This window comes from Podarcis bocagei (assembly GCF_964188305.1).
Source record: "Podarcis bocagei genome assembly, chromosome: 13".
Classification (NCBI taxonomy): Eukaryota; Metazoa; Chordata; class Lepidosauria; order Squamata; family Lacertidae; genus Podarcis; species Podarcis bocagei.
The window spans coordinates 16,593,054-16,619,507 of record NC_138138.1 but is presented as its reverse complement, the minus strand read 5'-3'; the positions used below and the strand labels follow the sequence as shown (position 1 = coordinate 16,619,507).

The 26,454-nt window shown below is 44.5% G+C and overlaps 1 protein-coding gene across 1 annotated transcript in view; it reads right to left on the bottom strand.

Annotated features, from left to right (window-relative positions):
• Positions 1 to 6: 6 nt before the first annotated feature.
• Positions 7 to 26,454, bottom strand: part of ITGB3 (integrin subunit beta 3) — a 61,959-nt gene continuing 35,511 nt past the window's right edge. Inside the window, exons 7-15 of the mRNA XM_081166280.1 lie at positions 24,853 to 24,948; positions 24,278 to 24,367; positions 22,383 to 22,517; positions 14,594 to 15,023; positions 6,039 to 6,267; positions 4,156 to 4,256; positions 1,925 to 2,044; positions 1,201 to 1,367; positions 7 to 582 (exon numbers count right to left, since the gene is read on the bottom strand). Of these exons, the coding sequence (XP_081022406.1) occupies positions 514 to 582; positions 1,201 to 1,367; positions 1,925 to 2,044; positions 4,156 to 4,256; positions 6,039 to 6,267; positions 14,594 to 15,023; positions 22,383 to 22,517; positions 24,278 to 24,367; positions 24,853 to 24,948 (1,437 nt within the window). The 3' untranslated portion in view covers positions 7 to 513. The remainder of the gene's footprint in view (positions 583 to 1,200; positions 1,368 to 1,924; positions 2,045 to 4,155; positions 4,257 to 6,038; positions 6,268 to 14,593; positions 15,024 to 22,382; positions 22,518 to 24,277; positions 24,368 to 24,852; positions 24,949 to 26,454) is intronic.

Here is a 26,454-nt window from a genome sequence, read left to right as displayed (position 1 = left end):
TCACCAGCTGAGCCGTTTCAAACCAGGTGTGAAACTTCGGGAGGAGTTTGGGCTCAGCTAGGAGTGAGTTAGCAATAATCTGAACTGGGGAAGTTTGTTTCTGGAGGGAAAACTACCCAATTCCAAACCTGATTAGTAAAACCCTTCAGAGTTAGATTGCATCTCAACATTCCTGCCCCTTAATTTTATACAACTAGAGCGTCCGGTCCCCTCCAAGGGATTTGCGCAATGCTCTTCCCACTGACGAGAGAGTCCCGCTTTCTCCTTCAGCGTAGGGGATCTGGGCCCACAGTACTAGGTGAGCTGAGGTAAACAGAGAATCTCGGAAGCATAGTGCATAGTTCACACATGGCAGCAGAACAACGCAGAGCAAAAGCTCCGGAACCATTTGAGCAACAGCTGTTAAAACATCTCACATACGCACACAACGCACACAGACAACACACATGCCAGCGCAACACAGACTGTTCTGTAAACATCAGTAAGGAAGGCCCTGCAAGGCCTTGTCTCTCTTCACGAATTCCCACGGTACGTGATGTTGGTGAAGGTCGAGGTAGCTCCTTTGTACAATGGGTTGTTGGCCTGAAACGGAGAAATATAGCAGGGTAACCATAACCTGTACCTGCTAATTCACGGCCATTGTCAAAAGGTGTCTGCATATAGGCTTAAACCAGTTTAACAGTTCTCTTGCCCCAGTGAACCCTGGCAAACATAATTCTGCGAGGCAGGGATTGGAATCTCTAATTATTCTCACCAAACTGACAACCCCAGGATTCTGTAATATACCCAAAGCACACGGGTTCTAGCATATCTCCCTGGCAGCGTGCATTTGAGAACATGACATGTCATCGTTATTTTAGTGTTTTTCTCTCCTTCCCTGCAGGCATTAGTTAATGAAGCAGAGCAAAGGGCAGGAAATGCTAGCACAATGAGTCTAGTCATATGTTTTTTCAGCAGCACAGTGCTGGAAAAATAGGAATGGATGTGAGTTGGCGACACCCACACTGTTTCCCCCTCAATGTCTAGTTTGCAAACTGGTATAAGCCTGATATCCGTGGCTGAAATGATCCACAACATGAGGATTGCCAGAATATGGAAGCTGAACTAGGGATCACTACAAGAAACTCTTTCCCCCGCTGCAGCAGAAATGTTGCAGGGCTGTTTTCTACTCCCCCATCAACCGCCTCTTGTGTTTCTCACCGTGTCCCATCTAGCCCTGGCCCGCTCTTCTTCAAACTTGGCGAACTCCCGCCGGTCGTGGATGGTGATGAGCAGTTTCCAGATGAGCAGAGTAGCCAAGCCAATAAGCAAAATGGCTCCCGTCACAGAAAGGAGAACGACCAGGATGTCTGGCCCTTTGGGACAGTCTGCAAGAGAAGCACGTGGTATCACGCAAGGGCTGCGAAACTTCCTAAGTTTCCTACTTTGGTATTCCCATCCTCTCTCCACAACCCACATCTGCACACCAGTAGAGATCTCTACTGAGAATGCACGGCGATAATTTCCATCCCACATGAGAGTGGCTCTCCTCAATGACTTTCCTTCCTTTCTTTCCATGGTTCATTTTGCACTACATCCATCAAAACTTATTTACATTGTCAAATTTATCTTAATGCTGTCCATGTTTTCAAATATGCACAGTTCTCCTCCATATATTCAATAAATCTTCTTTAAACGTATGTTCTTCTTGTTCTCTTTTCAAACGAACATCTCCCTTCTTCTTTTTTCTTCCCCAATACATAAATTAAGTTTGTAAGTTCCTTGCAACAGGAACCTTATTAAAAATGTTTTCCCCCTCTCGCTAATGAAACTATCTGAAGTTCTGTGTGCATCGCTGTAGCTGCATTTTTCAAGTTGCAGATTAAGGGGGGGGCCCCGCTAATCTCCAAAGATCAAGCCTCATTTACGTGGATTTCATCCTCACCTGGCTCCTCAATGACATAGAGGATGGACTTGCCGCTGGAGTCTTCATAGTACTGGAAACGTACCACGCAGTCATTCTCATCCTTGTAAGTGCAATTCACAGCATCCTTCCCCTTGTCTCCTACACAAGGGGAGGGGGCAGGTGAGAAGAAAGAACATGGAAACATTTAGTCCTACACATAGCGCTTTCAGGAGTAAGTAAACTAAAAAGTAAAGGACCCCTGGATGGTTAGGTCCAGTCAAAGGAGACTATGGGGTTGTGGCGCTCATCTCGCTTTCAGGCTGAGGGAGCCAGTGTTTGTCCGCAGACAGCTTTCTGGGTCATGTGGCCAGCATGGCTAAACCGCTTCTGATGCAATGGAACACCGTCACGGAAGCCAGAGCACACGGAAATGCCGTTTACCTTCCCGCCACAGTGGTACCTATTTATCTACTCACATTGGCATGCTTTTGAACTGCTAGGTGGGCAGGAGCTGGGACAGAGCAACGGGAGCTCACTCCGCCGCGGGGATTCGGACCACCAACCTTCTGATCGGCAAGCCCAAGAAGCTCAGTGGTTTAGACCACAGCGCCACCCGCATCCTTTGCTTTCAGGAACTGGCCCAACAGTTGCCCTTGGGAAGTTCAGAAGTGAGACTAGGGGTGTCACAAGCATTCAGATTGGGGCCACACAAAAAGAAGGTGCTCCTACTCAAATACTCATAAGCTGATTTGAATCTGTGAGCCTGGGTCCTTGATTCATTGCCAACATCATCTCAGGGCTCATGGGAGGAGGCTGCTGTGCTCTACATAAATTCCATCTCCTATTCTAGTCTAGTTGAATGTTTGTAGCTGGTGTAGGGCTCTAGATACAGGGATCAGCCTTTCCCAACATGATGCCCTCTGGATTTTTTTGGACCACAACACGCAATACATGTGGCAGGCCACACTCTGGGTCAGGTATTCTGAGCTCTAGATGTACTCTAGATGTCAGGGAATTCATAGAATCAGAGTTGCAATGGAGGAATACCCAGCCGTCCCATACGAGGATCAAACCTGCAAACCTTGGCATTATCAGCACCACGCTCTAACCAACTGAGCTATCTATGCAATTCATCCTAACACTCTTGTAGCAGTCAGGCCACTTCCTGATGAGATTTAGGTTTGTAGCCATCATTCGACTCCATGGAGGTGGTGGACCTATTGAGATGTTGCATCCCATAGATCATAGTCTTCCCCGATCATTGCACCTAACTGGCTGTTGTTGGACTACAAGCCCCATCATCCCTATTGGCCATGCTGGTTGGGAATGATGGGAATTGTAGTCCAACACCACCTGGGGACCCATGTTTGAGGGAAACTGCCATAAACCAATGGAGTCTGAGGAGTTCTGGATGGAGTCCTCTTAAGGTTCTTGGCACCTTCCTCTCGAGAGAGGGACAATGGAGATTTCCATGGCACAAGCCTGGTGGTGCCTATGGAGGTCCTGGGCCAAGAGTCCTAGAGATGGGAAGGCCTGGGGGAAAAAACTGGAAAAAATGAGGAAAAAAACAGTCGTCGTCCCCCCGTTCCCCCCTGAAGCTGCTTTCCCCCCAGAAAAATGGGTGTGTGTGCGTGGAATATTCAAACTATATCAAACTGTTGTTTTTTTTCTAGAAGAAAATGGCTTTGGGGAAAAACAGAAAAAAACCTGGTTTTCCCTCCATTTTTCCAGTTTTCCCCCAGACCTTCCCATCTCTAGCAAAGATCCCCCCTCAGCCTCACTGATGTGGTCCAAAGGCAAGCAGAGAAATACAATTTGGCACCAGCTTGGCTGCAGGAGTTTCCGGAAGGAGGCGTACAAGAAGCCATCCAACCGTCTTAGGGACTCTACTCTGGATTTGTGCAGCATTTACTCTTATCCCTTTCTTCTTCCCAAAGATGTCCTGCAAGGCAGCGGATACCTCTTAAGGTACTTGTTTGGTATCATTGGTGTTCTCTAGGTTTTTGTGCATTTGCCCATTTTCTTTTAAATGAGATTAGAGGCCATTCATTTCCACCTCTTGTTACATACACATTGCACGCAGAAGTTATTCTTCCTGTCATCCCAAAGCATCTGCTAAAAGAAAAGATGGCCGGCAGCTAAAATACGAGAGGAAGAATGGTGTTGGGTTTGGGTGGCTGTTAATCACGCAAGAAAGAACTGGCACAGTTGCCATCCCTTCCTGAGGCAGGTCTCTTGGTCACGCAGAGACCCTCATGTTTCTTACACACCTAGCTCCTGCACCAATTCAATCACGTCCCGGCAGTTGCGGTTGCAGGTCTCTTGCTCCATCAGGGTCCCCCTCTCAAACTTCTTGCATTCCACGCACTCCCTGCGTAAGAGGAAGAATCAGGTACAGTGAGAATAATGAAGCAGGCCAAGGGATGCTGGCTCCACATCCCATGACTGCAAAAACAGAGGCTATACAGTCGTATCTTGGATCTCAAACACCTTGGGCTCCATCAGCATCACCCAGCTGCCCTTTAGCTCTTCCTGAACCATCACTCTGTTAGCCACAGTCCTACCCAACTGCAGCGGGGGGGGGGGGAGTGGAACACGTTCCCCATTCATTGGGCTCCTCCCTGAACTGTCTCCTTTTTTCAGCCAGTCATCAGAAGAACTGCGATGCAACTTTAACAACCAGTGTCCAAGTTAGCTCGTTTCTTGCTCCCTCCCCTCCCCATCCCTCCTGTGTCATATTGGCTAGACTGTTAGGACTGAAGCCACAGACTTGATTTGAAAATGGAGTATTTGCACAGTGCCTAGAAAAATGTAAGAATTTATAAATAGTAATTATGAATAATATTTCAGGGCTTTAGGCTGCTTCTCAGGTATTCACGAGAAGGAATGAAATCTCAGGATGAGTGAGTAAGAACGAAGGGTTGATTAAAGCTTTTACATGCCCCTTGCTCCCTTCTTTTTTTGTGTCAACTTTTCAAACTTGGAAGTTGAACAGAATCTGTTCCGGAAGTCCATTTGACTTCCAAAAAGTTCAGAAACCAAAGCACAGCTCCTGCAGCCAATTGGAAGCTGTGGAAGCCCCGTCAGATGTTCAGCTTCCAAAAGAATGTTTGAAAACTGGAACACTCACTTCAGGTTTGCGGCGTTCGGGAGCCAAAACTTTCGAGAACTAAGCTGTTTGACTTCCAAGGTACGACTGTACTTTGTTGTTGTTTTTAAAATTAATTTATTTGATTTTTCAACTTAAAATTTTACAGAGATGTATCAAACATAAATCATAAAAAAACAAGATTCCAACGAATCTCTTGGACTTCCGTCCTCCCCTACGTGGGTCCTATTATTAATCAGTTCCTCCCACATCTTTTATGATAATCCAAACCCTTTAACCTCTTCCCATTATGTCCAGCATCAACCTTAAACTACAAGTGCTGTTCCAATCCTACTAACAAATTTAACTGTTTACAATGGTCTTTAAGTTATAAATTTTCCCCATTCCTTATTAGAATTTTGGTCTTCCTGAAACTTGTACTTTGCTGTTCCAGCGAAGCCCCTTTCAAATTGAGCGGCATAGCAAATAAAGTGGTACCTCGGGTTAAGAACTTAATTCGTTCTGGAGGTCCGTTCTTAACCTGTAACTGTTCTTAACCTGAAGCACCACTTTAGCTAATGGTGCTTCCCACTGCCGCAGCATCACCGCCACACGAGTTCTGTTCTCATCCTGAAGCAAAGTTCTTAACCCGAGGTACTATTTCTGGGTTAGCGGAGTCTGTAACCTGAAGCGTTTGTAAGCTGAAGTGTCTGTAACCCAAGGTACCACTGCAGGGAAGTTTTAAACGTTTAATGCTGTATTGTGTTTTTAATATTCGGTTGGGAGCCGCCCAGAGTGGCTGGGGAAACCAAACCAGGTGGGCGGGGTATAAATAATAAATAAATAAATTAAACTAAATTAATTAATTAATTAATTAATTATCATCATCAGAGTTAAGAATGCAACCTTGCACCCTAATATTCTACATGTCTGTAGCAGGTTTCCTCCTGCTATGATGTTTACTTTAATGATTTTGTGTTGCTCTGAGAAACGACAGACAACTGGCGCACGCGCGCGCGCACACACACACACACACACACACAATCACAGCTCCCTCTTGCTCACTTCTTGATAGTGCAGGCATCGGGGCAGGTTGGGCATTTCTCACAGGTATCTCCGTAAGAGCCAGGCTGGGTGCAGACGCATTTCCCGCAGGCACAGTAGCCGCGGCCTTGTCCGCTGCATACCAGCCCGTTGCTAGACATGCAGGTGTCAGTCCGGGTGGTGCAGTTGCAGTAGGCTCCCGTCCAGTCAGGGTCGCACGCGCAGTCACCACAGACGCATTCTCCATGACCTGCGGGCAAATCACAATGCGACTTATGTTCCGGTGTTGGAGCCCAAATTAAACAGGAGGGGTGGGGGCGCGGGAGGCCTTCACCCGAGAGCACAACAGTTTTAGCATTCAAGTTACCGACTCTCACCCCTCTTTCTCCCCAGCCAAAACAAAAAGCCAAAACCCCATACCTATCGAAGCAGAGTGCACATTGACAGAGCAGATACTACACTTGATCTTAGCCAAAAGGCCAAGAAGCGATCCACTATATGACTATTGCTTCAAAACCCAAAAATGTATTTATGGAATTGACTTTTTATTTCTATTGTTTCTACATCGTATTGTTGTTTTATTGCTATGGCCGATGGCTGACGCAAATAAGGATTCATCCATCCATTCATTGGGACAGAGCAAAAATGGTTTATGAGGACCGTCTGCAAAATTTCTTTTGACACCCTCGCCTGCAATACAGAGGTAAGAATCAGAGCTGTCCGTGTGCTACAATTCTGACGCAGCACATGAAAAGTGCAGGATGTGGCCACAGACTCAGAATTCAGCTTCCACTTATATTGCAAAACCACCAAGTGATTCTCAGACGAAGGGCAGTATAGAAATAATAATAAAAATAAAATAATAATAATAATAATAATAATAATGCCATTTCTCCAAAAGTTACTGCAAATACATGCTTGAAAGTATGTGTATGAATTACCCAACATCCCTAACTACTGCTGCTATAGTCTGCTTGGCTTAACTGGCGATATCCCAACGTCAGAGGGCTCACTGGCAGGGCTGGGGACCAGCCTAACCAACATAGGCAGCAGTGTTGTGTCCCAGGGGGTGGGTAGGGTGGCGGTGGCGCTTACTGGCTCCAATGCCCCATTGCCGTTCTTATTGCTCTACTGCCACCAAAAGAAGTGTGGTTTAGGTGGTGGAAGTGTTTTAAGATATTTTAATCAAGATTTGTATTTTATAACATGTGTTAGTATAATTCTGGAATTACTGTTTGTGGAAAACAGCATTTTCTTTCTTTCCCTCTTCTTTTTTCTTTTTCTTTCTTCTTTTTTCATTTCTTCTTACTTTTTATTTTCTTCTACAGTTTATGTTGGCAAATATGTAAATGATTGTGTTTTTGCAGATATGTCTGGAAATTTAATTGTATTATTCAATAAAATTATTTTTAAAAAAATCGTATCAGCTGGCGCAGACATTCTCCCTGGGTTGGGGAAGGGCCAAGGCAACAGAGGGTATACTCTTAATAATTTACCTCGCAGTTGCCAGACACCAAGGCCTGTGCTTACATTTAATTCCCACCCAAGTAGGTGCTGACCTTGCTAAACCACTGGTGCAGTTAGACCATTAGTTGTGTGGGCGGCGCATGCTCCAATCTGGAGCCCCCACGAAAGGCTGCTGTGGAAATATTCCCACCGCACTCCTGGGACAGTGGGTGGGTGGCAACCTGCAGACCATCTGCTAACTATGGAGAAGACTGGTTAATGAGAAACTCAAGTGAATCACGGCTGGGCTGGTGGAGGGGGGGGGAGAGAAGGAGCAGCTGGTTTGGGAGGAGGAGTCTCTAGTGACACTGGGGAAAACACATGCCAACTGAGAGAACAGGCCGTGCGTGTTTGTCACTCGCTTTAGAATTAATTACTCCGATGGAATGAACCGGGAGACAATGACCCAGTCAAAAGTTGCTGAGGAGGACGAGGCTTGTGGAGGAAAGAACAACAAGAACAGAAAAGGAATTGGGAGCCGTAGCAAATCTATCTGGTTTTCACGTTTACATGCGAAAAACCACTTCCCTGGGTTAGGTCTGTGCACCTTTTTTAAATAATTAACAAAAACCAGTCTCGCTCCAACACCTTAACTGCAGCCTCGAGGCACAAATAAATGCATGTGATGACTGTGTTTTATAAAAACCCTATTCCCATGCTAGGAAAATCGCCACCTGCTTCACTTCTGGTCATCAGGCTACTGTGAAAGCAGAGGCAAATTCAGGGGAGTGTGGCCGGTTTGGTCGCACCGGGTGCAGAGCCTCAGGGGCGCGACAGGTGGGGTGTCACAACTATGATGTAGAATGGAAGCCGAGAGGCAGAGGGTGCCAGTTTTAGGCGTCCGCTGAAATTTGAGACCCCCGAGGTGTGCCACTGGTCAGCAGTACAGGAACACGGGTCATTAAGAATGTGGGAGCAACCATGTTCAGCATCCACATTTCCCATTCCGGAAATGTTGAAATTTGTGACCCGATTTGTGTGCTCAACCTGATGGCAGCTTCCTTTTGCCACAGTCCTGACTACGGGCAATTGAAGTCCCAGCTGAGAACGTCAGGACCGGGGGCAGATGGTGGGGTGGGAGCAGGAACGAGAGTCCAGAAGCCAGGGGTCCGAGGGTCAGGAAGCAGGGAGTCACGAAGTCAAGGGTCCGAGGAACAAGAAGCAAGGAGTCAAGGAGCCGAGGTCCGAGGCTCAGGAAGCAAGGAGCCAAACGTAGCAAGGCAGGGAACGTGTTGCTGTGGCAAAGAGCTGAAGGGAAATGCTGACCTTATATCCCTTAATGGCTCTTGCCACCAGGTGCAGTGAGTTACCAAGTGGCCTTACCTGTGTGAGGCCAGGTGTGAGGCCTGCCTTGCCTCTTCAGAACAAACTTAGGAAGGCCCCAGTCCTGCAGAGTCCTACTGGTCACAGGGCCTGGCTCCTGCACGCACTCCTGACACCTTTGCCTGTCATGCGGCACTGCAGCACGCAGTCAGAAAATGCCTCTGGGGGAAATGGGTATTTTCCTCTCCCTCTGTGAGTGCTGCCATGTTGAAGCCTGAGGGTGCTCTATGGCAGGCATGTCCAACTCCCAAGAGACTGTGATCAACTCCCACTATTAAAAAAATGGCAGTGATCTTACCCATTGGATTGACCAAAGTTGTTGAGCTTTTTCTGGGGAGGAAAGCCCAAAGTTGTTGAGATTTTATTGGGGGGGGGGGTTGATCAGTCAGGATCACACGATCGACCAGGGATACCCCGCGATTGATCGGTTGGACATGCCTGTTCTATGGCAACGGGCTTCTCAAAAGATTCCATCAACGGTGTCTCCAAAAAATCTTGCACATCACTTGGGAAGACAAGCGAATTAATATCAGTATACTGGACGAAGCAACGATCACCAGTGTTGAAGCAATGATTCTTCAACATCAACTTTGTTGGACTGGTCATGTTGTGCGAATGCCTGATTATTGTCTTCCAAAGCAACTACTCTATTCCGAACTTAAAAATGGAAAGCGTAATGCTGGTGGTCAACAAAAGAGGTTTAAAGACTGTCTCAAGGCAAATCTAAAAAAATGTAGTATAAACACCGACAACTGGGAAACACTGGCCTGTGAGCGCTCCAATTGGAGAACAGCCTTTACCAAAGGTGTCATGGGCTTTGAAGACACTCAAACTCAGGACAAAAGGGAGAAACGTGCTAAGAGGAAGGCACGCTTGACAAATCCACACATTGATCAACTCCTGCCCGGGAACCAATGTCCCCACTGTGGAAGGACGTGTGGATCCAGAATTGGCCTCCACAGTCACTTACGGACTCATTATTTAAACCGTGTTTATGGAAGACAATCTTACTCGGCTACGAGTGATCGCCAAAGAAGAAGAAGGGATTGGGGGAATTCAATTCAGTTCACATTTAGAAATGAGCTTGGGCCAAGCCATGCTTTTTGAAAACCATACATGAACTGAAACACAGCCAGTCTTCCAAATTCTCTCAGTTTTACAACCGATAACAAGCACATTGACTATGCAAAAGCCTTTGACTGTGTTGACCACAGCAAACTATGGCAAGTTCTTAAAGAAATGGGAGTGCCTGATCACCTCATCTGTCTCCTGAGAAATCTCTATGTGGGACAAGAAGCTACAGTTAGAACTGGATATGGAACAACTGATTGGTTCCAAATTGGGAAAGGAGTACGGCAAGGCTGTATATTGTCTCCCTGCTTATTTAACTTATATGCAGAACTCATCATGCGAAAGGCTGGGCTGGATGAATCCCAAGCCGGAATTAAGATTGCCGGAAGAAATATCAACAACCTCAGATATGCAGATGACACAACCTTGATGGCAGAAAGTGAAGAGGAATTAAAGAACCTTTTAATGAGGGTGAAAGAGGAGAGTGCAAAATATGGTCTGAAGCTCAACATCAAAAAACCGAAGATCATGGCCACTGGGCCCATCACCTCCTGGCAAATAGAAGGGGAAGAAATGGAGGCAGTGAGAGATTTTACTTTCTTGGGCTCCATGATCAGTGCAAATGGTGACAGCAGTCACGAAATTAAAAGACGCCTGCTCCTTGGGAGAAAGGCGATGGCAAACCTAGACAACATCTTAAAAAGCAGAGACATCACCTTGCCAACAAAGGTCCGTATAGTAAAAGCCATGGTTTTCCCAGTAGTGATGTATGGAAGTGAGAGCTGGACCATAAAGAAGGCTGATCGCCGAAGAATTGATGCTTTTGAATTATGGTGCTGGAGGAGACTCTTGAGAGTCCCATGGACTGCAAGAAGATCAAACCTCTCCATTCTGAAGGAAATCAGCCCTGAGCGCTCACTGGAAGGACAGATCGTGAAGCTGAGGCTCCAATACTTTGGCCACCTCATGAGAAGAGAAGACTCCCTGGAAAAGACCCTGATGTTGGGAAAGATGGAGGGCACAAGGAGAAGGGGACGACAGAGAATGAGATGGTTGGATGGTGTTCTTGAAGCTACCAGCATGAGTTTGATCAAACTGCGGGAGGCAGTGGAGGACAGAAGTGCCTGGCGTGCTCTGGTCCATGGGGTCACGAAGAGTCGGACACGACTAAACGACTAAACAACAACAACAACAAGCACATACTGCAACAACATGTGCATGGAAATGCATAAATTAGCGAACACAACCTACAAAAATGTGTTGCCTTAGGGAAAACGGCTTTACGGAAGTGTGTGGATGGGGCAAAACTGTGTATGGAAAGTGTGTATCAGAGGAGAAATTCACACTAAAATGCTGATGAATTTTCATGGGTACTTTTTATTTTAATCACAGACCTAACCTGGAAATGTGGAGAACTGAAGATAGGAAAAATGGGAAACTGAGGGAAAACCAACACTGACAGATTCACTCATCTCCAAGTGAGATTCAAGGCTGCTGTGGCTCCCCACCTCTCGTTTCCTCTCAGCCTTTTAGCGATGGGCAGGGGAAGGCTTGCCTACATTATCTCCCAATTCAGTGGTGGATTCAGGGCCAAACCATGCTTTATGTGAGCGTCTTGTTTCTACTACGATATCCTCTGAATGGAGTATCAAAGGTCAGTATTCTCCTAAAAGAATCACAGCGGCTTACGCAATGAATGGCATGCCTGCTTTATCAATGGGCTGTAAACACCTCAAACGGCCGCATTGCACAATGTTTGTTGTATTGCACAACACACACAGAAACTCATATGGAACGGAATGCGCTGCTGCTCTGTGCAAGGAGCAAGGATGATTCTCTCTGCTCACACAACCACAACAGTTGCCCCTTTCCCCACCAGTCCTTATCACATTGAGTCACCCACGGAGCCACCCTGAATCCTGTAACTAAAACGAAAGGCACACCCAAGCAGCCTTTTCCTCCTTCAGGGAAGCAGACATAATCAAAGTCTGGATCAAGAAGTCATAAATTACAAGCACAGACCAGGAAGCACTGCTGAACTGGCAACCTCCCTTTCAACATCAAGCTTTCCACTTGCACAGAAATCATATTTGAGGAGGTAAACAAATTCAGTTCCTGCCTGAGTAAGAGTTTTGTGTAACCCCACGAGCTTGCTATCGTGTGAACACCAAATGCTTGAATAAAAATGTTATTACTTTTTGAATCCTACCTCCTATGGCAAAATACAAAAGGTTCTGTATGCGTGTGTTTCTGTTGCCTATGTATATATAGTTATTATAGTAATTACTTATATCCCGCCTTTTTCCCTGATGGGAACACTTAAGGCGGCTTACAGATAAAAATGGAAATAGCTAACAACATATGGAAAATAAGAATAAAAACCAATTAAACGTTAACAGAATTAAAACTACTATGCATAGCTAAAACAAAGTCCTCAAAGGTCATTATGATCTATCTATCTATCTATCTATCTATCTATCTATCTATCTATCATCTATCTATCTATCTATCTATCTATCTATCTATCTATCTATCTATCTATCTATCTGTATGAACTATCTTTCAGCCAGGAGCTTCCAGGTCCCCTTTCAGAAGTGAGGCCAAAAGTGCACTTATTCCTTAATCCCTTCCAAGATCCAAACCCCATGTTTTTCCCTTTTCCCCCTCCCATATCCCAAATAACTCTCTTGGACAGGGTAATCTGCTTAGCATAGATCAGCAAGAAACTGATTTCTGGCAGACCTCGCAGAGTAAGTATGTGAGTACTTTTCCCACATCAAAGCTCAGCTACAATTAAATCTTTGCCATTTGGGGCCTCGTCCTAAAGGAAAGGAGCCAAGGACTAGCAGATACACCACTTAGGAAGGGAAGGAGGGTGTGGTGATCCTCAGGAACACCTTTATTTCTGTCCAGAACTGGCTGGTTCTATGCATTGATTATTGTTAGAAAGACTTCAGTTGGCACTGTGCTTGTGATGTGTGTCCAAAGCTACAAACCTCTTTGCTTTAAAAAAAACATTGACTGTTGGATGCATGTTGATAAAAATGGATAATTATTCTCTGAAGGAAAAGGAACCAGGGCACATGCCCAGTGACATAGCATGGGTTGCCGGTACCTGAGGTGGAGCAAGTGTGGTGTCCCCCCCCCACACCCGATGGACTGGGGAGCTGGGGGGGGGGCACACGCCGGGGGGCGGCTGTGTGAAGCCCACATGGAGGGTGAACGGAGCCCACCTCCAACAGGCCCCTTACCTGCTGCCTCCATCCACCTGACCACTAGACCAACCTGCCTCTGGCCTGTTGTGGGGGCGTCTGATTGTGCCCCCTCAAAAATGTGTTAAACATGTTGGAGTTCTTGTTATTAAATATACCAAGAAAAAAGCGCACCAAGAACTCAGGCCAATGTAAGTTTCAATAGTGGGAGTGGTCCCTACTCACAAGTCAATAGTCAATAGTCAATAGTAACAAAAACTAATCCATTCCAAAGTATGTATTCTGACAAGAATTGCAAACTCAAGTAGAGATTACAAACTCAAACTCATATACATATAACACAATAATTCGTTATAAAGATTTTCTATTTTTCACTCGACAATAATGTTGATCCTTATAATTTATCAGCTTGCAGATGGAGACTCAGTTTCAACCATAGAGCAGAAGTCAGTTATGGATTAGAAGCCAGGACAGGGCCCTGTTTCGATGTATTCACCTTCATCAGCTAATTTTTAAAAGGTTGTGTAGGTTTGAAGACTTTTGGATAAACATGTCCTGTTATTTTCTACGTTTCTCAGGGATAACAACTACGTGTGGGTGGATGAATGCGTATCTTGAGCTTTGATCAACATTATTGTCGAGTGAAAAAGAGAAAATCTTTGTAACAAATTATTGTGTTATACATATATTTATGAGTTTGAGTTTGTAATCTATACTTGAGTTTGTAATTCTTGTCAGAATACATACTTTTGAATGGATTAGTTTTTGTTACAACAGTGGTACCTCGGGTTAAGTCCTTAATTCGTTCTGGAGCTCCGTTCTTAACCTGAAACTGTTCTTAACCTGGAACTGTTCTTAACCTGAGGTACCACTTTAGCTACCGGGGCCTCCCACAGCTGCCGTGCCGCCGGAGCATGATTTCTGTTCTCATCCTGAAGCAAAGTTCTTAACCTGAGGTAATATTTCTGGGTTAGCGGAGCCTGTAACCTGAAGCATATGTAATCCGAGGTACCACTGTATTGACTATTGACTTGTGAGTAGGTACCACTCCCTCAAAAATGTGTGCCTGGGGCCATGGCCTCACTGTCCCGCCCCCTGCCCCCCCCCAATGCTACGCCTCTGCACATGTGTTTAAAAAGGTACTGCCCTTTCTGCAACATAATCTCGGATCGATTCAAAGGTGGGACATTGCAATTGGGCACAGAGCTTCCCCTGTGAAATCTGAAGAGGAAACCAAACCTTTCTGGCTAGACACAAAAAGTTTGAGAGCGCCATCCATTCCTACGGTGCGCCAACAGCCCCCCACCCAAGCAGCCAGATGTTTGGGGCTACAACTTCCGTGTGTCTGCTTGATCAGAGAAGGGGACGAACGGAACGCAGCGTGAGCCCTTTCATTTCAAATTGCACCAAGTTCTCAAAAGCCCAGTTCCAAGGCCCCCAACCCCATGACATTTCCCCACTTACCAGAGCACAGCTCGCCCTTGAACCGGACGCAGGAGAAGTCATCGCATTCACAGTACTTGCCGGAGATCTTGCCGAAGTCACTGCTGTAGCAGACGCACTGGCCACAGATACATTCTCCCCGCTGGTTGCAAGCAGGCTGCCCCTGGCGAGGGCTGCAGTTATCCAGCTGCGAGGGGCTGTATTCCTCCTCGGAGCACTCGCACTGGGTGCCCAGGCGGCCCGGGTGGCAGCGGCACATGCCGCATTCAAAGGTGCCGTTGCCGTTGCTGCAGATGTCACTGTCCGGCTTGGCAAACTTTTGGCAACGGCAGTCGCAGTCGAAGTTCACCTGCACCGTCAGGCTGTCCTCAAAGCCCACCGGCTTGATGGTGAAAGTCTTCTGTGGTTCCGCGGGGCAGCCACGCACCTTTGCTTCAATGCTGAAGCTCACCTGCGAAGAGCAAGACATCCGGAACTGCCCTCACATCCTTCCTCAAGGAAACACCTTAAAAAAAAACCCCAACCGTTTGGATTCTGTGCTTTTAATAACCCATCTCTCACAGCCTGGAAGTGGAATTGCCCAATTCGTACCAAAGCTGCCCATTCGCAATGTTGCAATGAGTTGCGACGACATTCTCTTGCTCAGTAACTGGGCAGAATCTCAGTCCATTTATTTGGGGGGGGGGGAGACCACGTCTCTTCAGCTAACGCAGCTCTTAGAAATCGCAGTATAGGGCAAACACCCTTGTGCTTGGAGAAGTTTCCTTTTTTTTTTTTAATAAATTTTTATTGGTTTTACAGCATTTTTAAGAAAAACAAACAAACACAAAACAAAACAAACATACAAAATACTTTCAAAGATATTTTCATAAACCTCTTTTCTTGGACTTCCCCATACCCCCCCTCTCTGCATCCCAGTGTCCATATTTGAACTAGCAACTTCCAATTGTTACTTTCTAATCTCTGTCATCTTAGTCCTCCTTTATTATCTAGCCTTGTATCCCTGTACCCTGTTACTTCCGGCAACCACAACATTTTAACATTCGTTAAGTTTATAGTAGTCCTTAAGATAGCTCTTAAATTTTTTCCATTCTTCTTCCACCATCTCTTTGCGTTGGTCACGGATTCTGCCTGTCATCTCAGCCAGTGTCATATAGTCCATCACTTTCATCTGCCATTCTTCCAGAGTAGGTAAATCTTGTGTCTTCCAATACTTTGCGATGAGTATTCTTGCTGCTGTTGTGGCATACATAAAGAAATTTCTATCTTTCTTTGTCACCAATTGGCCGACAATGCCCAAGAGAAAGGCCTCTGGTTTTTTAGAAAATGTACATTTAAGTACCTTTTTCATTTCATTATAGATCATTTCCCAGAAGACCTTTATCTTCGGGCATGTCCACCAAAGGTGGTAAAAAGTGCCTTCAGTCTCTTTACATTTCCAACATTTATTATCGGGCAAATGGTAGATTTTTGCCAACTTGACTGGGGTCATGTACCACCTGTATACCATTTTCATAATGTTTTCCTTTAAGGCATTACATGCCGTAAATTTGATACCGGTGTTCCATAACCATTCCCAGTCATCTGACATAATGTTGTGTCCAACATCCTGCGCCCACTTAATCATAGCAGATTTAACTGTTTCATCCTGTGTGTTCCATTTCAACAGCAAGTTATACATTCTAGATAAATTCTTAGTATTGGGTTCTAACAATTCGGTCTCTAGTTTTGATTTCTCCACTTGGAAACCGATTTTCCTATCCTGTTTAAAAATTTCCATTATTTGACGATATTGAAACCAATTTTCTACTTTGTGCTTCAATTTCTCCTGACTTTGTAGTTTAACCTTGTCTCCATCCTGTTCTAAAATTTCCCAATACTTCGGCCATCCGACCTCCATATTGAGTTTCTTCACTGCTTTAGCCTCCACTGGTGACACCCATCTAGGGGTTTTATTTTCCAATAAGTCTTTGTATCTTATCCAGACATTAAATAATGCTTTTCTAACAATGTGATTTTTAAAGGTACTGTTAACCTTGTCATACCAAAGATATGCATGCCAACCAAAAGCATTATTGAAGCCTTCCAGATCCAAGATGTCCGTGTTCTCGAGGAGCATCCATTCTTTCAGCCAGCAAAACGCTGCTGCCTCATAGTACAATTTTAGGTCCGGCAGGGCAAAACCCCCTCTTTCTTTAGCGTCAGTCAGTATTTTGAATTTAATTCGGGGCTTTTTGCCCTGCCAGACAAATTTCGAAATGTCTTTGTGCCACCTCTTAAAACATTCCATCTTGTCGAGAATCTGCAAGGTCTGAAACAAAAATAACATTCTCGGCAATACATTCATTTTAATTACTGCAATTCGGCCTAACATTGACAGTTTCAGATTTGACCATATTTCTAGATCTTTTTTAATCTCTGACCAACATTTTTCATAATTATCCTTATACAAATTAACATTCTTAGGTGTTAAATAAACCCCTAGGTATTTGACTTTCTTAACCACTGTCAAACCTGTTTCCTCCTGAAATTTCTCCTTTTCCATATCTGTTAGGTTTTTCCCTAAGACTTTAGTTTTTTGCTTATTCAACTTAAATCCAGCCACCTGGCCAAATTGTTGAATTATTTCTAAAACCCTTTTCGTACTAGTGTTTGGCTCTTGCAAAGTCAATACTAGGTCATCTGCATACGCTCTTAACTTGTAATGTTTAGCTCCGACCTGCACACCTTTGACCTGCTGGTCATTTCTTATCATATTCAGCAACACCTCCAGAACCGAAATAAAAAGTAATGGGGAAATTGGGCACCCCTGCCGAGTTCCTTTTTCTATCTTAAGTTCCTCAGTCACGACATTATTTACAATCAGCTTAGCTTTTTGTTCAGAATATATTGCAGCCATACCATTCTCAAAACCCTGGCCTACCCCCATCCCATGAAGATTCTTCCTCATAAAACTCCAAGAGATATTATCAAAGGCTTTCTCCGCGTCCACAAAGATCAATACTGCTTTAGTGTTTATATTCACCTCCAGCTTTTCCAAAATGTCTATTACATTCCTTACATTGTCTGCTAGGTGTCTTTTAGGGAGAAAGCCTGCTTGGTCTTTATGAATCTTCTCCATCAAAACTCTTTTAAATCTTTTTGCCAAAATGTCTGCAAAAATTTTGTAATCCACATTAAGGAGTGATATCGGGCGGTAGTTCTTGAGTTGAGTCTTTTCAGTCTCTGACTTTGGTATGAGTGAAATATATGCCTCTTTCCACGATTCAGGTGCCCTTTTTCCCTCAAGGATCTCATTACAAACTTCTCTTAGTGGTTGAATCAACCATTCCTTCAGCGATTTGTAGTATCTAGAAGTCAGTCCATCTGGTCCCGGAGATTTGCCCAGTTGCATACTCTGAATGGCAGCCTCTATCTCTTGTTCTGAGATTCTCTGGTTCAAGTCCATCTTACTTTGCTGAGAGATATTTTGTAATCCATATCTTCCAAGGAATTTGTCTATATCTTCTTCATTTTGCGGGCCTTGGGTGTAAAGTTTTTTGAAATAACTTAAAAAGCAATTTCTAATTTCATTAGGTTTAGATATGCTCTTTCCATCAACCTCTAGGCTTGTAACTGTATTTAGTTTCTGCCTTTTCTTCAATTGCCATGCCAAAAGTTTACCGCATTTATTTGCTGATTCAAAAGTCTTTTGTTTCATTTGCTTTATCTTCCATTCAATCTCTTGGTTCATCAATTCCATATATTGAGTTTGATATAACTTAATCTCTCTTAAAATGTCCTGAGACTTTGGTTTTGTTCTTAGTTTCCTCTCTCCTTCCTTTATCATTTCCAAGATCTTCTCTTTTTTCTCATTTTGTTTTTTCCTCTTTATTGAATTTTGTTGAATCAAAAATCCTCTCATAACAGCTTTACTTGCATCCCAGATCACTCTTTTCTCCACGTCAGTCCTCAAATTTATTTCAAAATAATCTTTTAAGGTCTTTTGGGCCTTCGTGAGAATCTCCTTATCTCGAAAGAGGGTGTCATTCATTCTCCATCTAAATTGACCGGTTATTGTGAGTTTCATCTCCATCTTCACGGCGTTATGGTCGGAGCAAGTTTTTGGGCAGATTTCCACTTTCTTAATCTTTGGAGCCAATCCACTAGTAACCCAGATTTGGTCAATTCTGGTCCAGGTCATCATTGCTTGGGAGAAGAAGGTTCCCTCTCTCTCCAGAGGGTTCCTTGTTCTCCAAATGTCTATCAAGTCCATGTTTTCTGTCATTTCGAAAAAAGTCTTAGGGAGTCTCCCTTCTTTAGTAACTGTTAGTCTTTGTGCCTTGTCCATATTAGTGGAGACCACGCCATTCATGTCTCCCATGATTATCATATTATAATCCAGATAGTCCGTCAAAGTTTCATGAAGTCCCTTAAAGAAGTCAGATTTGCCTTCATTTGGTGCATAAATTCCAACAACTAAAAGTTTTTCTCCTTGTACTTGTATCTCCACAGCCAGATATCTCCCTTGTTCATCTTTAAATATCATTTTTGGAGCCCATTTCTCCTTCACATATATTACCACTCCTCTCTTCTTAACTTTGTCTGATGAAATAAATTCTTGTCCTAACCTTTTATTTGTGAGTAATCTCCTGTGGGCTCTAGTTATGTGAGTTTCTTGTAAACATATCAAATCCAATTGTTCTCTGTTCAAAATATGAAATACTTGTCTTCTCTTCAAAGGCCCATTCAGTCCATTACAATTCCAACTAAGGAATTGCAGAGCCATCTTGTTATTTTCTTAAGGCTCCTCCAACAGCTCCAAGTTGTTGCTCTTCTTCTGACGGTGGTGGTTTTTGTCCAAACGAGAGACTCAGGATGTCCAGTGCTCTCCTCTGTTCTGCAAGTACGTCCACAGTCCCCTTCTGTAGGTCCTCCTGATATCTTGCCAGAAATTTGTCTTTATCTTGAATTGTCTTTATTTTCACTTTCTTTGCCTTGTAGTCGAATGACAGTCCTTGTGGGAATTCCCACCTGAAGCGGATCTGATTTTTCTTTAACAAAAGCACCAAATCCTTGTAGAAGTTTCTTAAGTCCAAGATATATTTTGGTATGTCTTTAAAGATCTGTACTGCTGAATTTCCAATTTGGAGGGCTTTTCCAAAGTGTAGTCCTAAAATTTTATCTCTTTCCTCCTTGGATCTGAGTGTGATCAAACAATCTCTTGGTGTCTTTCTATCTTGCTTTTTGCCGAGTCTAAAGGCAGTTGTGATTTTGAAATCGTCTTCCTCCAAGTCCCAGCAATCCGCAAACTCCCGTGTCAAATATTCCACAAGGTTGTCACTTTCATTCTCCGGAATCAGTCTTAATTTTAAGTTTCTCTCTTTCCTCTGTAACTCCCACAAGGCCAAGGTTGCATCATGCTCATAAACCTTCTTGGCAAGTGGCTCTAATTTCTCCTGCGTCTCTCCAGCTGTGGCTTTGGCCTCTTCGGCAATTTGACGCGTGGTGACATTTTCCTCGACCAATTTATTTATAGATTCTGTATTCTGGTTTAACCTTGTTGATATTTCTGTTAATTTTTGTGTGTTCTCTGAAGTCTGTTTTGTCAAAGACTCCAGAGTCTGGTTTATCTTAAGCAAAGCTTCTGTCACAGCATCCATAGAAACGGCTGCTCCTTTGTCCTGTCCTGTTGTTCCAGCTAGTCCGGCTGTTACGCCTAAGATCGAACCTCTTCTCTTTGCTTGTTGCAGCTGCAGCTGTTGCTGTTGTTGTTGCTTGGTCTTGGCTCTTGTAGTTATCTCTTCTTGTGGCCCACTCATGTCAAGGTCAATTCCCACGGGATTTATTCTCCCTTGGAAAATTCCACTGTCTTAGGCCGTGCTGGACTTCACTTTATCCTCTAGAGGGAGCAAATCAAAATGGCCATAGAAGGAAATTTCAAAATACATGAACAAAGGAGACCATCCAAAATGTAGAAAGAAAGGAGATTAATCCAGTCAAAATCAATGTTACTAAAGTCTTTTAGCTTCCAATTGCCACAGTTGCCCAGTATACTGTTTATACTGTTTCTTCTTAAAATGTACAAAAGTCAGGCACTGTGGAAACTTTGTATCAAGGTGTCACTTCACAGGGAAAAGTCAGCTCAATGTACTAAGAAGGCAGACCGTTTCAGACTTTCAAGTAGATAAGATAGCAGAGGTTTTTTCCTTCAAATAAGTCATGCAGTTAATGTTCAGATTCGCCTCCCCTCTGCCCTGCTTGCTAGAGGGGAGATCAAAGGTTTAAATGTCCGGTTTAGCTGATCAAAGGACGAGTTTAAACGGATGCAGGTTTAGAGCTCCGTTGCTTTCACTTTCATGCGGTCGGGGGGAGGCAGACTTCCTTTGTTTAAATCTCCCCCGTTTTTAGCCCAATTTTTAAAATTAAAAGAAAAGTCCCAGTTATTTTTCAGTTCTTACTCACGGGGAATCAGTCCGAATTTCTTTTCAGGAAGGAATCGGCGCTCTCCGCTTATGGCGACGCGGCTTCACTTCGCAGGCTGGGTAGCGACTCTCAGCACCGCGCTCACTCCCGATGTCGATCCGTAGCCTTTAAAAAGGCTCTTTCACGGTACCGGGGGGCGCGAAGGTGCCCACCGAGTCTCCTTGTTCTCAGGCTTCAGCGCCTGGGATTTTAGGGGGCCCCCGCTTGCCGTAGCGGGTAAGACCCGAACTTGCGAAGCAGTCCTTCTCCGGAGCTCGGAGGTAGGACCGCCATTAAGCGCTGGCACCGACCGGAAGTCCCCTGTGCTTGGAGAAGTTTCCAAGGACTGCGTGATATGGGGAGACACAGTCACCTTGTCAGGAAATTCACAGGAATTTCTGTTCAAGTTCTTCTGTTTCTAAGAGTTCCGTTAAGTGCCGTTTCATGAAACTGATTTAAATTCTCTCCGCTTACTAAACAAAGAGTGTCATTATACAGGGGGCTGTTTTGTTTTTTGTTTTTGCATCGAATAGACAATTCCATATATAGCCTCTTGTTCTTTCTGCGGCAGTGGCAAACATGGTGATTCACCGTAGTGGATGGAGAGTGGCTGAGAACAGGTCTGCTTTTGTTCTTAGGGAAGGGAGTGTAGTAAATCAGATCATTTTAGCAGGGGGAAGGGGTAAAAAAATGGTAAAGGACCCCTGGACGGTTAAGTCCAGTCAAAGGCGACTCTGGGGGTTACGGTGCTCATCTCGCTTTCAGGCCGAGGGAGCCGGCACTTGTCCACAGACAGCTTTCTGGGTCATGTAGCCAGCATGACTAAACCGCTTCTGGCACAACGGGACACCGGGACGGAAACCAGAGTGCATGGAAACACCATTTACCTTCTCGCCGCAGTGGTACCTATTTCTCTACTTGCACTGGTGTGCTTTCAAACTGCTAGGTTGGCAGGAGCTGGGACAGAGTGACGGGAACTCACTCCCATTGCGGGGATTCAAACCACCGACCTTCTGATCGGCAAGCCCAAGAGGTTCAGTGGTTTAGACCACAGGGCCACCCACGTCCCAAGGGAAAGGTGTGCTCGATGCTACTGAATACAAATCTGCAGACACATGGTCCCTTACTTTTTAACTTTTGAGGCCCTCTGCCTCCCAAATTTTAACCCATTAAAAAAACCACCCTCTACACAAAAGGTTTACGATGAAGGCAGAATGTACTTGCACATTCTGCTGACGCTTTCCTCGTGCCTCTGCTTCTTTGCTGTGAACCTTCTTAAGACTGCTTGTGGAGGTTTGGATTCCCTTTGAACGAGGGACATGGAGAAGTGGTCCTCCTACCCCAGCCCCTTGCAGTTCTTACTCACCGTGTCTCCAATCTTAAGGCCAACGCAGGACTTAACTCCAGGAATGACTTCGTTGTTCAGGCAGGTGGCATTGAATGAGAGGGACAATTCATCTGGCAGATTGCGAACTTCTAGTTCAATCTTGGAACGAATTTTCTGAAAGAGGAACAGGGGGAATGTCTGAGGACTCAGCTACATTAGTAAAAACAAACCGTTATAAATGCATTATAACACTAACTCCAGAGGGCGCCGTAGAGCTGAATCAGAACTCTATGAATTTTTCCATTGTGAGGTTTAAAAGGTTTCTCCCCACCCAGAGCATTTTCAGAGGGCTTTCTATAGCTGTGTAGATGCAGCCACAGTCTTAAGCTCAAGATGGACCCTCAACAAAAAAGCAAGCACATTTCCCCATTCATTCAGATTTATTCTTGTTTACATCCAAAAACAAAGGTCTCTGAGTGGCTTACAATGATGCTAAAACACAATAATAAGCCGTAAAAACTGAGCAGGCCTGGAAAACAGTATTCTGGGTTGTATGCAGTGCTAGTTTTATTCAGAATAAAGCCACTGAAATTAATGAGCCTGTTAGTCCTGTCCATTAAATTGAGTGGCTCTGCCCTGAGCATGGTTGGATTGGATACAGCCTGCTGAAAGCTTTGGCTCCACTGCTGATGGGAGTTTTGTTAATTAATTCACTCCTCTCAAGTCAATCCAGAGTCGTGCAGTGGATTAAGTAAAGTGTATTGGCTTGGGTCAGAAAGGCTAGGGTTCAAACGGCTTAGCCATGCAGCAATGTCACCCTGAGAAAGTCACGCTATAACTTGAAAGGTTGGGCATACAAAGAGAATGCACTGCAACATTTTGTTGTAGGCCCCAAACACTTGAAATGAGTTTAGGGCTCCAGCCAGCCTAGAGAAGGAACCCCTTTCAAACCTCACAGAAAAACAACAAAGGACAGTGACCACCCCCTGCTCTGCCAGAGGGGCTTTCAGCCTGGAAAGTCAGCTGTTTTTTATATGTGGATATAAATACACACACACACACACACACACATGCATACATGTTATTCAACAGTGATCCTGTCGCTGTGTTTAGCAGGAAGTAGCAAAAGGGGGGCAGAACTGTCAGGCAGGAAGATTCTAATTAAATACTGCTTTGGATAAGTTATGAGAAAAGAAAACATGGGAGGGAACACAGTCAATGCTAGAATGCAACTATATTTTAAGGAGGTTATCCGGATGGCTCCATAAAAACAGAGTAAACAAAGGACAGCATTTCCAGACCAAACTGCTGGAGAGGAAGCAATATTAATGCATCACTTACACTAGGAGACACCTGTTTGCAGCAGTTCGGATTGCCCTGGTATCTACGGTTGAAGGGTGGTATACGAAATATAATAAATAATTAAAAAAACAAACAAACTGGGGGGTGGGGCATGCTTGAAAGTCCACATCCCTCTTCCGCTACCCCATGATAATATCTCTCTGAGTGTGGAAAGCTAAGATGCCATAGAGAAAAGCTCAGAAAGCCCAAACTAGACAGAAAACCCTTTGTGCAATTTGCAACTGGGAAGTGAATTAAACCCCGCCCTCCTGAACAGAGGAACAATAGAGTCACAGCTGGGTTACTATTTCAATTTTAACGCCTGCATTTCCTCCACTTTTACAACTTTACAACTATGCGCAGCAGGCAATGAAGATCAGAAGCCTCCGGATCATGTCTCCTGGAATTTAGGGAGCCTCACTCAGCCAATGGGCTGCTAAGCGAATGCTGTGCACCTCATCCAAACACACAGGTGTTGCCTGCATCACACAACAAAGTTTGCTTAGCTGTGGGAGGTGCCCCTGGAAATCTGGCACCTGCCCATTTTGTCTGGATCAGCCTTGCTTCTGCATATCACAGGTCTAGGGACTCACCTCATAGGAATCCACAATGAGCTGCAAAACATTGCTGGAGTCGGCTGACAGGGTCCCTACAGTAGTGCCAGGGATCAGCTCACTGTAGTTCTGAAAATAAAAAAGTTGAAATATATGCGGAGTTGAGTGTGGATTTCATGCTCTTTATTCAGCTCATAGTAGCGAGGAATAAAAGTTCCCCCAAAATATCTGCTTTATATACATTATTTACAAAATGGGCAGCAACTAATTGGCTAATTCCGGGATTCTCCTGTAGGCCAATCAGGATGCGGATTCACTTCCACCTGCAGCTGGATTGGGTGGCTCCTGCGGACCAGTCATACTGCTGCATTGTTCTAGGACCAATCAGACTGCTGCATTTTGGATCCTATTCAACTCAGTACATAACAGAAGTGGAGGGTTTCCAGTAAATTCTGCTAATATTTAGGACGATAAGAGCTTTTGTTTGCTCCACCTTCGACAATCTAAAAGGTTAATACCCAAGCTGATATTTTAGCATTTGGACAGCCTCGTTCAAGCCCCACCCGCCACTCCAATGTTCTTGAGGAAACTGTAGCTTCAAAGGGTCTACTTACTCGGTAGAGATCCACAATGGCCTGTGTCACGGCAAAAATCAAGTTGATGTTTTTCTGGGAGAGTTTGTCTGTCATCAAGCCGAGGGAGGGATAATCCTTGGTGGGGGAGGGGAGAGAAAGTTAGAGAACAGAAAATCCACTTGTGTCTGATGTGTGGGGAACAGGATAAACACATTTCCATCCTATTTCCCCCCTCAAAGGACTAGGATAGGAAGGACAGTCCGACTTTTCAGACAAAGTGGGCTGCAAGCAAGAGTACTTCAACACAGAACCAATGGGCCATACGCTGAACTAAATTTCCATACTGTAAATTAAAGTGTTTTCAAAATATTTAAAGTTATTTAAGATACAGAATTATTTATAATTATATGTAAATAAATACACAATGAATAGATTTAATGATTAAACAATTTTATACACAAACAGATGCATGTGCTTTTGTTCACAACACATGACACAAAAAATAAAATTTTACAGCTTTACGACCTTTTTTTTCTTGAATGTTTCTGAGGGCCATCAAAAAAGGCATTTTGGACAACTCTGGACGAGAAGGTGTCTAACAATGGCCAGTTAAAATAAAAGATGTGGCCATCATAACAAAGTTAGTGCCATCACAAATCTTATTTATCTCCTGCCTACCTATCTATTGCCAGATCTCAGCACATCTCCCTCTCTTTCTCACATGCTGTTACATGTAGTGTAACCAAGAAATAGCACACTTCTAATGTGGAATTGCTTTAATGATAAATATGGTTATATAATAGTTAGATAAAAGATGCAGTAAATTTAATCTTAAAGAGGGAACCCAAGAAGGGAGGAAAGGAGGTATAAGGATTCATAAGAACTCTGTATTTTAATATTTGAAAATGCTATGTTTTATATGTATAAAAATTTCTTTTAAAAAAACCTGCCAGATGATGGCTTGAACCCACACAGATATCAAAGCTCTTATACAGGTGGTCTTTTGGCCTCTGGGGTTTAACTTCACCCAAAACCTGAAAATATAAATATGGAATGCAAAATACCGCATTTTTCGTCCCATAGGACGCACCGGCCCATAGGATGCACCTAGTTTTTGGGGGGGGAAATAAAGGAAAACATTTTTTCCTTTATTTCCCCCCCAAAACCAGGTCGGGGAATCCAAACCAGGTCGGGGAACAGCGGGATGACGGCGCTGCACCTCCCTGCTGTCCCCCGAGCTTGTGGAGCTGCCCGATGTCTGCCTGAAGCGCGGGGCGTGTAGCAGGCTGCTATCCGCAGCCTAGGGAGCCCTGCGGGAACTCCCGCGGGCTCCCCAGGCTTGCGGATGTGTTCCTGAAGCCTGGAGAGCGAGAGGGGTCGGTGCGCACCGACCCCTCTCGCTCTCCAAGCTTCAGCGAAAGCCTGCATTCACCCCATAGGACGCACACAGATTTCCCCTTCATTTTTGGAGGGGAAAAAGTGCATCCTATAGGGCAAAAAATACGGTATGTTCTGAACCTTAAGAGCAGCCCTCCTGGATCAGACCAAAGGCCTAACTAGTCTATGTTCAGTTTCTGTTAATTGATTCTCATGGGAACTTACAGATTCTGGCTTCACACAATTAACTCAAGGCAGTGTCAA